The sequence below is a fragment of the Palaemon carinicauda genome, chromosome 44 (assembly GCF_036898095.1).
Source record: "Palaemon carinicauda isolate YSFRI2023 chromosome 44, ASM3689809v2, whole genome shotgun sequence".
Classification (NCBI taxonomy): domain Eukaryota; kingdom Metazoa; phylum Arthropoda; class Malacostraca; order Decapoda; family Palaemonidae; genus Palaemon; species Palaemon carinicauda.
The window spans coordinates 10,217,683-10,233,818 of NC_090768.1; the positions used below are offsets into that span (position 1 = coordinate 10,217,683).

Genomic DNA, 16,136 nt, shown 5'->3' on the forward strand with positions numbered 1-16,136 from the left:
CCGAAATACAAACCACGCTATTTACATTGGGTTTACCTTTTAGCGCAGCTGAAATGGCGAGCCATTAGAATTTAACGAGGGTGTATTACCCCCGCGCTAGTTAGCGGGGGGGTAGGGGAGTGGTAGCTAGCTACCCCTCCCCCCCTCACACACAGATGAATGCTCACTTTCACTTTTGGCTCGGACTGTGACAGACGTCTCTGTCTTGGTCCTCTCTTGGCAGCCATTGTTTGTTTTGTCTTTACTTAATCGCTTACTTTTCTTTAACTCAATATATATGTAAACATGTTTTCATGTTTGTATTTATATTTGAGTATAGAAATCAAAGTTTCCTTTTCAGAGTTGTGTGTAGTGTACGATATCTACGTGGAGTCCTCGGCAGTTAGGCCACCACGGCATAATTTTATGGGTGGCGATCGAGTTTGACTTCGGTCTTTCTCTTTCTCTCTCTCTCTCTCTCTCTCTCTTGAGGTCGTTCACCCTTTTACTACGTGTTACTACGCCCTTGTAGCTTCCTTTCCGTGTGGGGGGGGTGTTGCTACGCCGTACGTTTGTCTCAATTAGTTTTTGAATCTAATTGTTGTTGTTAATTTTTCAGCTTGTAGAACGATTCCTTTCGGGGTTTTCGTTCTTTCTTTAGTGTTCATTCATCACATAATTACATAGTTTCATAATTATAATTGTTATAATTCTGTTTTGGTTACAGCTCTCCTTCCGTGAGTGTAAGTGGTTGTGAGGGCACGTGCCTGTTGTGTAATTCTTGTTTCCTTTCCCTCGGGATTCCTCTTCGGAGCCTTCCCGGGGGAATGAATGTGTACTAATGATTTTTGTTTTATTTTTCTACAGTTACCGATCTAGTTCGTTTCTGTAATATGGCAACGGTGTGAGCTGTCTTGTTGATGCCTGGGGATTCGGCTGTTGCTGCCTCCCCCCTTGTATTTTCGTCAGGGGCGTGTCTCCTTCTACTGGAAGTACTCCCGTGACGACGGACAGCTCTCCAGTTCATTTTAGAACTCTCAGGAGGCTTGCCTCCTTGGGCTGGTAACTTTCCTTCCGAGGGAAGTTTGTCCCATTTTGGGGGGTTCTTCTCTTGCCTTTTTTTCGTGCGACTATGCTCTTGGTGCTGAGCGATCACACCTGCAGTTTCGCTCAAGGGGCTGGGCAACTGCAGGAGCCCCTCTTCGGAGGATTGCTGCTTTTAGGTCACTGGCTGACCAGTCTCTTCTACGAAGTGTTTCTCTTTCGTTCACGAGAGAGTACACTCATAGAGACTCCTCTTCGGAGGATTCTTCTGCTGCTGTTGCTGTTGGCCTCCTTCGCCGTAAGGCCCACCCTCCGCCTCATCGTAAGGGCCTCTCATCTCCCTATAAGGGTGCTAAGAGGCGCCTTTTTGAATCTCCGTTTGCAGCCTACAACTCCTTCTTCTTGATCTTCCGCCTGGGTGCAGATGGACAGCAGTCTGATCTCGTCTTCCGTGTTGCTGTTGGCCTCCTTCGCCGTAAGGCCCACCCTCCGCCTCATCGTAAGGGCCTCTCATCTCCCTATAAGGGTGCTAAGAGGCGCCTTTTTGAATCTCCGTTTGCAGCCTACAACTCCTTCTTCTTGATCTTCCGCCTGGGTGCAGATGGACAGCAGTCTGATCTCGTCTTCCGACGGGCAACAGTCTTCCCGACGGACAACGGTCTTCAGTCTCACGGCGGACAGGCAACGGTCTTCCGTTGGACATCTGTCTCCCGACGGACAACGTTCCATTCGGGGCAAAGGGTTGCCTCCCACGGGGGTTCTTCCCTTGCGTGTCAGGGTTCCCCTGCGCTCCCTTCTGCTGTGTTCTCTCCTGCTTCTGCTCAGTGTTAGCGCACAGGCGCTCTCCTGCTCATCAGCGCTTCCTGATCGCTATCGCTCTCCTGTTCGCCTGCGCTCTCCTGTTCGTCAGCGCTCTCATGATGATCATCCCTGCTGTTCCTGTTGGTTCCTGTTACGCGCCCAGTGCGCCCACGTTCGCCCTCGCGATCTAGAACTTCGGTTCAGGTCTGGGTCAAGGACTCTTCTTCTATGCGCAGGCTTCCACGCTTTGCCTTCTGCTCGTCAGCGATCACCTGCTCACCAGCGTTCACCTGCTCGCCAGCAACAACAGGCGATTTTAGTATCGCCTATTCAACAGCGTTCTACACGTCAGCGATCACCTGTCTCTGGGCGATCTCCGGATTGCCCGCGTGTGTTACAGCCGGTGCGCCAACGTTCTCCAACGCTTCTGAAGGAACATGGTTCGCCAGCTACTAGCTCGCCATCGCGTGATCGCCCACCTGCGCATGCTGCTCACCATCGCGCGATCACCCACCTGCGCATGCTGCTCGCCATTGCTCGATCGCCCACCTGCGCATGCTGCTCGCCATCGCGCGATCGCCCACCTGCGCATGCTGCTCGCCATCGCTCGATCGCTCACCTGCGCATGCTGTTCGCCATCGCGCGATTGCTCACCTGCGCATGCTGAATGCCATCGCTCGCCAACGCGTCGACATGCCACAACGCGCCATCGCCAACCTGCGCGTCAGCGCTCACCAGCTCACCACCGATCGCCTGTTGATCCACATCGCCAGCGGTCTTCCTCGCCCACGCGGCAGCGCGTTTCCTTACCATCGCGCTAACGCTTGCGTTCGCCGCCTCGGACTCGCGCTCATTCACCTGCCCACCCTCGCGACCGTTCGCCTGCGCGCCCGCGCGACCGCGCGATCAATAGCCTGCGTGCCCACACGTCTACGCTCATGCGCGTCCGCGCACATGCTCTCCAATGTTCGCCCGCGCGCGAACCAACGGTATTCCATCGCGCGAACCGACGGTGTTCCGTCGCGCGAATCTACAGTGTTTCTTCGCACGAACGTCGGCTTAATTCTTGCAGTATCCATTGCTCGTCTATGGGTTATCGCTCGCCGACCACCAGCTCTCGCCCTTCCTACCACGCTCGGACTCCTTCTGCGCTCCTTCGCTCACCTTCGTTTGCGTTCCTGCGTGACTGCGCATGGGCGCTTCCACGTTCGCCCACACGCAAATCTTTGAATTACCATCGCTCGAGCTCCAGGGCGATTGCGACCACGATTCCCATTGGGGTTTTCGCAGCATGGCCAGCCTGGCGAGTTCTTCTGGAGCGTATTTCCAGAACACGGCCTCACCCCGTAAACGCAGAGCATGGCACTTGCAAGAATAGGAAGAAACTTCAGGGAGGTCTGAGCAACACTCCTCTTTCCAGAACCTGGGTTAGCCCTTCCCCGTCATTCCCTGGAAGGATTTTTGGCGGGGGGTTTTCCGTTCGAGATTTCTCCATCGGCCAAGGGGTGACTGCTTACCCCTTCCCCTCGGGGCTTACCAGGTCCTTTCCCTCCTCGGTTACAGCCCGAGGTTTGGTTCAAGGAAGCTACAGGAAGATCATGGGTACTTTCCTCCTCTCGGGCTCAGGCACCTTGGCCTTTCGTCGTTAAGTATCTAACTTGCGGACAAGCTCGATGTTGTACCATCTGGACGCGCTGACTGAGGGCTTCCTTCGGGTGTCTCATCTGTGGAGGTCGACAACCTCAGACACCCTTCCATCCTTGAGAAGAGTTTGTTTGTGCCCAAGGACAGAGACTTAGACAGCGGCTGTGTGGAGGAAATCGACTTCCGTTTTCACTCCTCCAAGGTGCTTTCTTCCAGACTCTGCAGGGCTCCAGCGCCTTTTTCTTTCAACCACGTCGGCCTAAGTTATCGGCTACGACAACTGAGACAAGGTGTCCAATTGCAGTTTCCTCCTGTCAGGAACAGATGGCACGGGAGGCTCCATCTGGGAGGCATAGTCCTAAAAGGAGCGGCAGAGTTCACGAACTCTAGGATTGCAGGTTTCTCGCTGGGAGGAGGCTTAAGGTTACTCATCCGGATGACAGCTTCCCGATGCCCATTCCCGCACGATCTCTGGGATCAGCCAAGGATATCGCGCCTGCCGTCTCTGTCAGCGAATTCAGTCTCTCTGAACTTCTATGCCATAGCGTCGGCAAGAGTTGCCCGGTTGGGCAGAATGATCCATACCTTAGGCGGAGGTCCTCCATAGGATCATCGACGGCTTCACCCCCGGCCTCTTCAGTCGATCCGTTCTTGTAAGGAAGGATCTGAGAGGGGAGTTCCGTAGTCGACCTCTCAGCCCTGATCAAGTTTGTCGAACAAACTTCGGCCAGCGTAGAACAGCAGAATCGATCAGACTGGTATCGAGGCGACAGGACTCCTTAAACCCTGGATCGGAAGGACGGGTACTTTCAGTTTCCATTCCATCCATCTTCCAGGGAGCTCGTGGAATTCAGCCTAGACTGCAAGTATTCCTGCTTATGATGCAGTGTGGCTATCCCGCCATGGCATAGCAGGTTTTTTTCCCCAGAGAACTCTCCCTGCTTTCCTCATGGCCGCTCAGGTGCAGGTTTCCGCCTCCTTTGCTTTTTGGAGGGCTGGTCAACTCCGGTAGGCTCGGGTTCGACCTTCTTCAGCGCCGGGACAAGCTTCCGGATGCTTACCATGAGTGTGGGTTCATGGTATTTTGCTTGGAGCCTTCTCTTCTTCTGCCTCAACATCTGGAGTATCTGGCCATGATATTGAGTCAACGGCCTTACCACGTTGGAAACCCCGCTTCTCGTCCGTCCAGCGAGGTTAAGCAACGTCGGTTCTGGTCGGTACTTGGATGGGTGACCACCTGGGGACGCCAGATTCTGTTGCCACATCCTCCGAGCCTTCCTTTCAGTTGACTGTGGCAAGACTGAGGAGAGTCGCAGTACCTGTTCTCAGTCAAGCAGAGCTTTCAGCCCTACCTTGGAACGTTTCCTAGTTCTCCTTTCCTCATTGACCCGTCTATAGTCCGAACGGTCGCCTCTGGATAAGTTCCATGTGGGGCGGTCCAAGTTCCGGTGGTTTCAGGCAACGTTTAACCGGACTTCCTGGCCCCTATGGGACCAGCGGAACTATTAGACCTGCAGTGGGTGTTGACCTATGGAACCTCTTGATAGTAGTGGATATTCTCGTCCTTTCCCCACGTTCTTGATGCTGTTCTCGGACTCGTCAAAGGAAAGGGGGAGGGGGGGGTGGCCATGTTCCGGTCCAGGCCTATGGTCAAGACCTGAAGGATACCTCTCCATCATTCAGGCAGGCTTAGGGGCCGTAGTCTGGCCCCTCTACAGATCCTACAGCTCCTGCCGAGTCGCTCCGTGCGCGTCGACTTCATGATTCTGGCGTGTTCTAACCAGCAGGGGACGCATTTTCACACCTTCACATCTTGCAGTAGAGATACCGGGATGATTGAGATACTCTCAATACCACCATCGGCTCTCTCATTCCAGGCAGAGGAATGTTCTCTCCGACTATCCGAGCAGAGCCTTGTAGAGAGAGTGTACCTGGGGGTCTTTGACCTTGAGTAACCAGCAAGTCCTGGTCTGGGGGACCTGATCGCGACAGCTTGGAACCTCAAGCTTCCGCTGTTCTTCCCCCCAGTCTCAGACCCCGAGACTCTGGCAAGATGCATTCCGGTGATGGTGGGACAACTTCAACGCCTGCGTCTTCCCTCCTTTTTGTCTGTGGACAATGGGTCTCAACAAGACCAGGTTGTCTGTCAACCTTTTAATGGGAGAGCTCCACTGGGACTATGCGCAGAACGGTTTCTGGACCCTCTGCTTCCCCCTGACGGAACTCCCGGGAGAGCTTCTCCCACGGCGCAGACTACTCAAACAACCACACTGCAACATCTCTCCCGAACCGGGGCGTCGCTTCGGGTTCATGCCTGGAGACACTACGCCTCCTCCTCAAGAAGAGGCAACCCGCTACAGTTGCGGTACGGAGGTCGCGTCATCTGCGATAGTCATCCGCAGGGGTCTTCCAGGCAAAGTGAAGAGTCTTTGGTGGTTGGTGCCGTGGGAGATATACCTCTTCCCTTGAGGCCTCTTCTCCAGCAATAACGGTCTTATTGCCTTTCGGCGGGAGGAAACTCCTCTCCGCTCTCGGCAATGAAGCCTGTTGCTCAGCCTTTCCCTGACCTTCAGGCTTAAAGGAATAACTTTTTCCTGCCCGCTGGATCTTTCCTCGCTCATGCGAAGCTACGATTGTCCCTGCCCTAGTCGGAGCATGGCTCGGACTTTTTAGTCCCTTAAGAGATCTTCTCAAGACCCTTTACGACAGGCCTCGGATTGTATTCCGCCTTATGTCTCCTGTTCACTCTGGCCACGGCCAGTGTGTAAGCAATCTTCTTGGTCTCGTACGACTCCGCCCTTTCTAAGGAAGAGGGGAAGGCAACCTTCAGGTTCGCTCCTGAGTTGTTGGCTAGACTCAGAATCTGGGGGTCCCGGCCCTTCGGTCCAATTCCTTCAAGATTTCGAGTCTCCATTCTGTATCTGATGTCCCAAGACCTTCTCTTTCTTGCCAGTAAAGGAATCGAGAGGTTAGCTTTGGGAACAGCTGCAGTTTGTCCTCAGTTGCAGCCGATTTGGGAGCACAAAGAGGACACGGGGGAGAGTCACCAGTATACCTCTTCAGCCCGGACTCAAGGACATTCATCTCGACCTGTCTCCAGACCCTCCCCCATCACGTTGCCCTACAGCACGATGTTGGATACATCGCAACGTCCCTCGCCTTCGAGTAATACTACTCTGTGACGCAGGTGCTACAAGCTGGAGTCTGGAAGCGTCTAATGACCTTCGCAGCCCGCTTCCTGCAGGGCGTGACCCACAGGAGTCTCGATACGTTTTCTATCGCTCTGTGGTGGCTACACAACAGCTGGTCTAACCTCAGGCTCCTTTTTGGACAGGTAGCAGAAGGTTGAGGGCATTGTTATCAGGTTTTCGTCTGCATGAACGAAAGTAGTATGTCTGGCCCTTATTTCTTTCTTCATCATCCCCTCTACGGGGAAGCAGCATCCTGGTCTCAGCATAGCTGACCTCGAACCTCTGCAGGTAAACCATGCTTCCTTGTGTTCCGAGTATTGAGTCAATACTGTCGCGTCCCCCATACCCTGACGAGGTGGTATTGGGAACGTCCTAACCCAGAGTTCCTTCTGGAACTCCAGGTCAACTGCCTAGGACGGGTCACACTTCTTCCTTCACACACAAGCTTATGTAGGCCACACGGTTCCTTGCGGAGCAAGGAACTTGTGAGGTGCAGGGACTCCTTTTCTCGAGTGCGACTCACTCGGATTCTGAGTCCCCGGGTAAAGCCAAAGCCAGTATGGCTGGGGACTTACCACCCTACCTAAGGGGTAAGTCACCCAATGTAAATAGCGTGGTTTGTATTTCGGTTACGGAACAAATGACAAATTCGAAGATAATTTGTATTTTTCCTAACCATACAAACCTTAGCTATTTACACATATTTGCCCGCCAGCCCTGTCCCCCAAGACAAGTCCTACCTCTAAGTGAAAGTGAGCATTCATCTGTGTGTGAGGGGGGGAGGGGTAGCTAGCTACCACTCCCCTACCCCCCCCCCCCCCCCCCCGCTAACTAGCGCGGGGGTAATACACCCTCGTTAAATTCTAATGGCTCGCCATTTCAGCTGCGCTAAAAGGTAAACCCAATGTAAATAGCTAAGGTTTGTATGGTTAGGAAAAATACAAATTATCTTCGAATTTGTCATTTTGCATAGTTTTCCCTAAGTCTCATAGTCCGTTTTTGGGTCAGAAGAACCTGGCCTCCTATCTAGGTTCAATCCTTATTAGCCATCTGGTCTCTCGGCCCGTAAGACCACCCCCACCTTCTAAAGTATAAGTCTCCTAAGAAAGTACTTCGAGGTAAGTACTCCGTGTTGGAACAAATCACAAATCTAAGTAATTTGCATTTTTCCTAACAGTAGTTACCTCGAACTACTTTTGGGTTATGGCCCGCCCATCCTTCCCGAGTGTCCTACAGGACTTTGATACCATATCTATTAAAAACTTAATGGTGACCGAGACCTGGCCACGCGCTCTCGCTGACCCGGGTCGCCTCAGGGCGCGTATTCATCCGCCACAGAGGGACCCACTATATAAAATGGGGATAGGGGAAACTACACTAAATTCTGGTCGGTTGGGAGGAGAATCTCAGATACTCCTAAGAAAGTAGTTCGAGATAAGCACTGTTAGGAAAAGTACAAATTGCTTAAAATTTGTGATTTTCTGTCTATTACCGGAAAGTCACCAAGTTCACCAGTGGAGGAAAACATCATAGAGGTGGCAGCAGAAGCAGCAAACACTAGGGTAGGCGATTCCCCTCCTTTTCCACCAGTGAGGGGATGCAGCTTGGGGCCAAACCCTTGACGGTCTCGGTGATTCGTTCAGGGTATCGTGTCCCGTTCATTTCATTTCTCCCTCCACTGACCAAGAATCCAGTGCTTGTGAACTCTTTTGCGATGGAATCAGCAAAGGGGCAGGCCCTTTTGGGCCAAAGTCCAGACCATGTTAAAGAAGAGCGTTCTGCAGGAGGTCCTCGACGGATCCCTAGGCTTCTTCAGTAGACACTTTCTTGTGAAAAAGGCATCTGGAGGCTGGAGACCTGTCATTTTACTCTTGGCTCTAAGGGGCTCATACTTCTAGATCCTAGTCCATCCATCTTCAAGGAAGTAACCAAGATGCTACATTGACAACAAAACATACCAGTTGAAGATGCTGTGCTTTGGTCTTTCCCCTGCAACTCAGGTCTTCACTATAGTGTTTGCCCTCGTGTCATCTTGGACCCACAGGATCAGGCAACCTTTCTTAAGCACCGAGACAAACTTCTAAGACATTGCCAAGATCTGGGGACCATGGTAAACCTTGAGAAGTCATCCTTACTTCCCCACTCAAAAACTGGTATACCTAGGCATGATTCTTGACACCAAATTCTCAAAGCCTTCCCATCAGGTGACTGTAGTGAGACTGAGGAAGGATTAAGACATTTTCTCAGACGAGAACTCCCAGCCTAGAAGTGGCTATGTTACCTCAGACACCTGTCATCCTTGGTCCGCCTGGTTCCCAATGGCCGCCTCAGGATACGATCCCTCCAGTGGCGACTGAAGTCCAATTGGAATCAGGCCTTTGATTCCCCTGACAATCTGATCATCCCCATGGGACCAGAGGAAAGGACGGACCTTAGATGCTGGTTGGCAGACGAAAATCTTCTGAAGGGTGTCGATCTTCTCGTCCTTCCCCCCGATTTGATGCTATTTTCGGCCGTATCAAAGAAGGGTGGGGACCCCATATGCCGCATCACCCAGCCTCAATCCATTGGTCATAGTCCGAAAAGTGCCTTCACATAAATCTCCTAGAGATGAAGGCCGATTATCTGTCTTTCAAGAGTTCCACCAGTTCCTGACGGGAGATGAGCAACAACACCACTGTTGTGGCTTACATCAAAAAGCAAGGTGGTACTTTTTCGCAGCCCTTATCCCTTCTAACAGTAGAGATACTGAGATGGGCGGAAGTCCACTCGGTCTCGCTATCAGCTCGCTTCATTCCCGGCAAAAGGAATGTTCTTGCCGACAGTCTGAGCAAAGCATTGCAGATAGTCGGTTACCAATGGTATTTGGATCATCTAGTAGCCAACAAAATCCTGACTGTGGGGTACACCAACTGTAGACCTGTTCGCAACGGCCCTGAACTTCAGGTTCCCGTTGTACTGCTCTCCAGCCCCAGACCCCAAGGCTCTCTGGCAAGGTGCGTTCCAGCAACGGTGGGAAAACATCAACATTTTTGCATTCCCACTGTTCTGTCTAATGAGAAGAGTGCTCTGCAAGGCCAGAACATTGGTCAATCTTTCAATGACCCTCATAGCTTCGTTATGACATCACAGAATGTTTCCCGGAGCTTCTGAGAGAACTTCCTCCTCGACACAATCTACACAACCACATGCCAACATTTTCCACTAGAGAGTAGCTTTGCTACGTCTTCGCGCCTGAAGACTACCCAGCATCTCCTCAATCAGAGAGGATTTTTGCAACAAGTTTCGAAGAGGATGTCTGGATATCTGCGAAAATCATCAGCTTCAGTCTACTAGGCGAAGTGGAATGTCTTCTGTGGTTGGTGTCGTGGAAGTAGTATCTTTCCTCTCAATGCCACTTTTCCAGTAATAACGGAGTTCCTCATGTATTTTCGGGAAGAAATGTGCCTTTCAGTTTCAGCGGTTAAAGGCCATCGTTCAGTAATGAGTCTCGCCTTTAAAGTGAAAGGAATAGATATTTCCTCGTCATTAGAACTTTCCCTCCTCATACGAAGTTACGAACTTACCTTTCCTCAGTCAGAAGTGAGACCTCCCTTATGGACCATGGTTCGGGTTCTTCGGTCCTTAGAGGGTCCTCACTATGAACCATTATGCCAGGCAACAGATAGCCACCTAACTTGGAAGACGGTGTTCCTTCTCGCTTTTGCCTTGTCCAAACGAGTTAGCAAACTTCATATGTCATATGATGTCGCCCATTCAAGGGGATGGGGAGAGGTAAGTTTCAGCTTTGTCCCTGAGTATGTTGTCAAGACTCAGAATCTGGGGGTTTCCGATCCTGGATTTGACTCCTTTCCGGATAAGTCTCCGCTCTGTAACCGACGACCCAAATCATCTGTTAATGTTCCCAGTAAGATGTTTGAGGCACTACCTCAAGACAACTGCTGCAGCTCGGCCCAGAGTGCCCTCACTCTTTGTCAGCACAGGCAGAAACAAGTGGAGGATCGCGAAAAACACCATTTGCGTGGATTCGCAGGGTCTGTAAGACGTGACCCACAGGAACCTTGATACATTCTTTATTGGTCCTGTGGTGGCTGCACAGCAGCGGGTACAGTACCTCAAGCTCCTTATTGAACAAATAGCAGATGGTTGAGGGCATTGGTTACCTGGATTTAGTCTGAATGAATGAAACGGAATATCTAGCTCTTTTCCTTTCTTCATCTTCCCCTCTCTTGGGGAAATCAGCATCCTGTGTCCTCTGTACAAGCTGACCTCAACCTTCTGCTGGTAAACCATTGTTCCCTTGTGTAACAAAGTATTATTCCAACACAGTTGCGTCCCCATACCGTGGCAAGGTGGTACAGTATTGGGAATGTCTTGGTCAACTCGGTTACTTCCTACAAATCTCGGAATAACTTATACCTTAACAGTCACATTGCTAGTAACTCAACGCACAGCTTGTGTAGGCCGCAGACCATGCATAGCAGGTTTAGTGAGGTGTTAGTGTCTTCTTCTTTGTGCACTAACCTGCACAATATGGAGAACCCTGGGCAAGGCCAAAAGCCAGATTGTCAGGTACGTCACCCCTGTAAATAGTGTTGGTTTGTATTCCAGGTCCGGAATAAATAACAAATTTGGAAATAATTTTTATTTTTTTCTAACGATAGCTGGCTACCCCCGCTAACTAGTGAGATGGGTAGTTAACCCTTGCTAAATTCTAATGCCTCGTCCTTTCAGCTTTGCCAAAAGTAATACCCTATAAATAGCTAACATTCCTTTTCCGTTTAAGATGATTACGAACGTCTAACATGGCATCATCTTCAAGATCTTAATTACAAGTTTGGCCTCTGCCCAAATGTGGATGCACATTTAGCCTTACATCCATAGATCCACAAAGGCAAGATAAAACACTCATACCCTAGTTGATGCACCAAGGAAACACGCCACCTTCTACAAACATACCTATTCTGATGTGCCAAAAAGGAACACGCTGCCATAACCACATGTGAGATAGGACAAATTGTCACCCTTTCACGACTGAGTCATTTAGAGATGGCTGCTAAAAACGTGCCTATGTAGCTCACAGCCTTTGTCAGAACTCGCCAAGGAGCATTCAGAAAAGTCAATGCAGCTATCTCCTTGTAAGGAATCCCTGAAGCCTGGTTGGTCTTAAAGATCTTTCTTCCACCCTTTTACTAGGCAGAAGTGTTATTATGTAATACAGGATTCCCAACTTTCTCCCCTGCTTCTGGATCAATTTGTCGCAACCCTGACCTCATCTATGTCAGCTGAAAGACTTGCAGTTTAAGATACCACTTTCATAGCTTTAGAAGCCTCTTGTATGGAGACCACAGGAATGTCAACCTTCCAAGCTGTATCCTCTTGGGACCACAAATCAGGAATGATGGGGGTTAGCCTCGAGTGAGGACCTCACAGATTCTGAGATGAAGAAACAGTTCAAGGCCCTCACTCTATCAGTGGCAAAATCTGTCGAGTTTTGGGTTTATCAAGTGGCCAACCTGTGGGTCAACTGGGTCCTAAAGAAGTGAGGTGCAGTGGCCTCTAGGTATGCTAAATTATTGTACCAAAGAGAGATACTAACGTATGGAATTCATCTCTCAGAGGGGAGAGTCCCTGTTTCCTTTGGTAGATCTTATGGCAAAGCGGAGTAAGTCCGTCCAAGATTTGCTTCTCCGTTGATCAGCATTACAGAGAACATGATTCAACAACCTAAACGGTTGTTGACATCTCATTCGAAGTTTTTAAGGCCGTATTCCAGCTTGGGGAATTTTTTTTATCGATATAAAGAACTCATAGTTAGGAAAAATACAAATTGCTCTAAAATTGTTCATGTTGGGGGGAACTGTACAGTATTATCATTAGATTATCCTTGGCAAAAGACCATTGTGCTCCTAGTTGGAGATGGTATTAAGATATGAGATTTCAGGTGTTAATAGTTTATATAAAAGTTATAATTCAAATTTAAGCCTTGTATTTCCCATAAAGTTTTTTTTTGAGAATGCTATGTATTACTTACTAATTACTTTTCTGAAATTTTATAAGTGAAAGTAGTTAAGGTTCAGAACAAAATATTTTTCAATAACAAAGTGAAGTATACTTCCCAGAATTTGTATAATAAGTACTGTTTGTTTATTTTAAGCTACTGAAATAGAGTGCCATAAAATAATCTTGTTCACCATGAATTCTAGTTAGATTAGATAAGTGAGGATTATTATTATTATTATTATTTTTTTTTTTTTTTTTTTTTTTACAAGAGCATTTCATTGTTTAGTTTTTAATTCTTTCATGGTTTTAGTTCTTAAGGGAAATAGGGAGGCTTTTTATTTATTTTTTCAAAGAATGGCTTTGCCTTGTTTGCTTTCAACATTTATGGTAATGTGCCTATTCCTCTGTTGCAGAAGCTGAGGAGGAGGACATAGCAACAAGAGAAGCGGGTATTCTTGCCCTAGCTGAACAATACAAGAAAGCTGGTCAAGCTCATCAGTTGGCTCAACTCATCAAGGATACCAGGCCATTTCTCTCACAGATATCCAAAGCCAAAGCAGCTAAGCTTGTTCGTACAATGGTTGACATGTTCTTAGACATGGAAGCATCTACAGGCCTAGAAGTAGAGGTGTGCAGAGATAACATCGAATGGTCTAAAACCGAACGTCGTACTTTCCTCCGTCAATCTCTAGAGGCCCGTTTAGTTGCTCTTTTTTATGATACTGCCCAATACACAGAAGCTCTTAGTTTAGGTTCACAGTTACTCAAGGAGCTGAAAAAGCTCGATGACAAAAATCTTTTAGTCGAAGTACAATTATTAGAGAGCAAAACCTATCATGCTCTCAGTAACCTTCCTAAAGCGCGTGCTGCTCTCACTTCAGCGCGTACTACTGCTAACGGTATTTATTGTCAGCCAAAATTGCAGGCTGCTTTAGATCTTCAGTCTGGTATTCTACATGCAGCAGAAGAGAAAGATTTTAAGACTGCCTTTTCTTACTATTATGAAGCATTTGAAGGTTATGACAGTATTGACAGTCCAAAGGCATTAACTGCCCTGAAGTACATGTTGTTATCGAAAATTATGTTGCAATGTCCGGAGGATGTTCATAATATTGTAAGTGGGAAGCTAGCTTTGAGACATAGTGGCAGTCATGTTGATGCAATGAAGGGTATAGCTGCTGCCAGTAGTAAGAGATCTCTAGCTGATTTTAAGGCAACAGTTTCAAAGTACAAAGAAGAATTAGAAGGTGACATGATTGTCAAAGCTCATTTGAATACATTATATGACAATATGCTTGAGCAGAATTTGTGCAGAATCATTGAACCTTACAGTAAGGTTCAAGTTGCATATGTTAGTGAAACCATTGGCCTTCCACAAGATGCAGTGGAACGCAAACTTTCACAGATGATATTGGATTCAAAGTTAACTGGTATTTTAGATCAGGGTGCTGGAGTTCTAATTGTATGGGATCCAACTACTAAGGATAAAACTTATGAACATGCTCTGGACACCATTAAAGCAATGGAAAAAGTTGTAGATGTCTTGTATCAGAAAGCAAAGAAGCTAACGTAAAAATTAGCAGAATTAGCTTTACACAGTTACGCTATCTAGATTAAGGGGCTGGTTATAATTCAGAAGTGATGATCCCGCAGTGTGTTAGTGTGTACTGTACTCCTCTCAGGCTGTACCTTACAGGAATGTTTAAAAACTACATGTACATCAAGAGCCAGGCAAAGTTTATCCAGGATTATGAATTATTCTCGGATGTTCATGACCTGGTTGAGTTGTGCTACTGCAGGTCCCCTCCTTCTGTAAATATAAGCTATAAAAAGGAGGGGAAGTAGCATGTGACAACTACCACCTCAGATATGCTGAGGATACAAATATGTTTGCTTTTTCTCATTCTATTCTTGATATTCAGAATTCACTATTCAATGGGGTTATTCATAATATTGTTCTCTTAAGAGGGTAGATTATTTTTTATATGTTCATTATTGGAGAGCTATTTCGGTAACAATGAATATATGTATGCAGTATATTATTATAACTCAAAGTTGAATATGTAGTAGGATCATTTGGTTTACAATTGGTCATTCATCAGATAACTTTTTTACAAGTTTCTTCTTAAAAGAAAATATACATCATAGACAATATATGTTTGTATGAGAATTATTCTTACTGTATTGGGGTAAATTTGTTTTAATTTTTCTTTAAAGTAATGAAGGCCAATAATGTCATGTGAGGATATTCTGAACATAAAGCCGGCAGATAGATTTTGTACAAGGATTGAAGAGATTGTCCCTTTGCTTGTAACGTATGTAACACCAACCATTTACTTATAAGTACTTTAGCGTCAAAGCTGAAGTGCTGTGTGTAAAAGAAACTGTATGACACTTACTAACCCATAAAGTGTAGGCCTCTATGCCAATACCTGTAGTTGTGCAGTATGATCATTGTGATCTCAGTATAAGGATTACTGTTGCAGGGGACTTTTTCATGTCCATGATATAATCAGTTTAATCACCATTTGACTTTGAGATATTTTATAAAATAAAAATCTTATTCACAGGAATGTCTTTTTTTAACTGTTCTGATGCTCACCCAAGTTTTAAAGTACAGTGTGGACAGTGTCTTACACTGAAAATATCTTGAAAATAAGGATTTTTCACTGCCACATAATTGTGGAAATGAAGATGGTTTGAGTACTTTGTATAAGTATTTAATATAAGTGAATGTTATATTTAAGGAATTTTCCAGAATGTTGGACAAAGCATTTTGAAGTATCTTCAAGATTTCATAACCTGGATATGCATTCATTTTGTTGTGCGTAGTAATGGTTATCACTTATTAAAAAGAGGTATATCAATTGCCTCTATGTTAAAAAAACATAAACTTGTGGGACATCTAACCTCAAATTTCCTTTTTTTCTTTCTCTAGATTCTGTACATTTCTGTTTTAGAGCTCTGCATTTCTCTGGTGGCTTTCTTTAAAGGGTTTACACACACACACTCTCTCTCTCTCTCTCTCTCTCTCTCTCTCTCTCTCTCTCTCTCTCTCTCTCTCTCTCTCTCTCTCTCTCTCTCTCTCTCTCTCTTTCTCTTTCCCCTGCAGCAAACCTGGTTCCTGTTGTATTTCTGTTTTTACTTTTCATCTGTTCCTTCAAGTCTCTCAACTAGTTGTCCAACTTCATGTTTACCTTTCTCCCATTTTCAGTTCTTAGAAAAAATCACATATGTTTGATGAGCCCCAGGATCATCCTGAAATGTGATGCAGTGGACGACACTCTCTCTCTCTCTCTCTCTCTCTCTCTCTCTCTCTCTCTCTCTCTCTCTCTCTCTCTCTCTCTCTCTCTCTCTCAAGTTTTTATCTTGGGAAGTTGTAGGTCATGCTTTTATGGGTAAAGGCAGAAAGGTTGATTTAGATATTCTTTTAATGTGGTACGTAATATGGAAACCAGATAATCATATTTTTAG

At 47.2% G+C, this 16,136-nt stretch overlaps 1 protein-coding gene and 1 pseudogene across 2 annotated transcripts in view; both read left to right on the forward strand.

Annotated features, from left to right (window-relative positions):
* The window catches only part of Rpn6 (regulatory particle non-ATPase 6), a 77,735-nt gene extending 61,978 nt beyond the window's left edge, over positions 1–15,757 (forward strand). For both annotated transcript variants that reach the window (XM_068366578.1, XM_068366577.1), the window contains exon 2: positions 13,076–15,757. In XM_068366578.1, the coding sequence (XP_068222679.1) occupies positions 13,076–14,235 (1,160 nt within the window). In that variant the 3' untranslated portion in view covers positions 14,236–15,757. The remainder of the gene's footprint in view (positions 1–13,075) is intronic.
* LOC137634594 (5S ribosomal RNA) lies at positions 4,612–4,730 on the forward strand (annotated as a pseudogene).
* Positions 15,758–16,136: the final 379 nt, after the last annotated feature.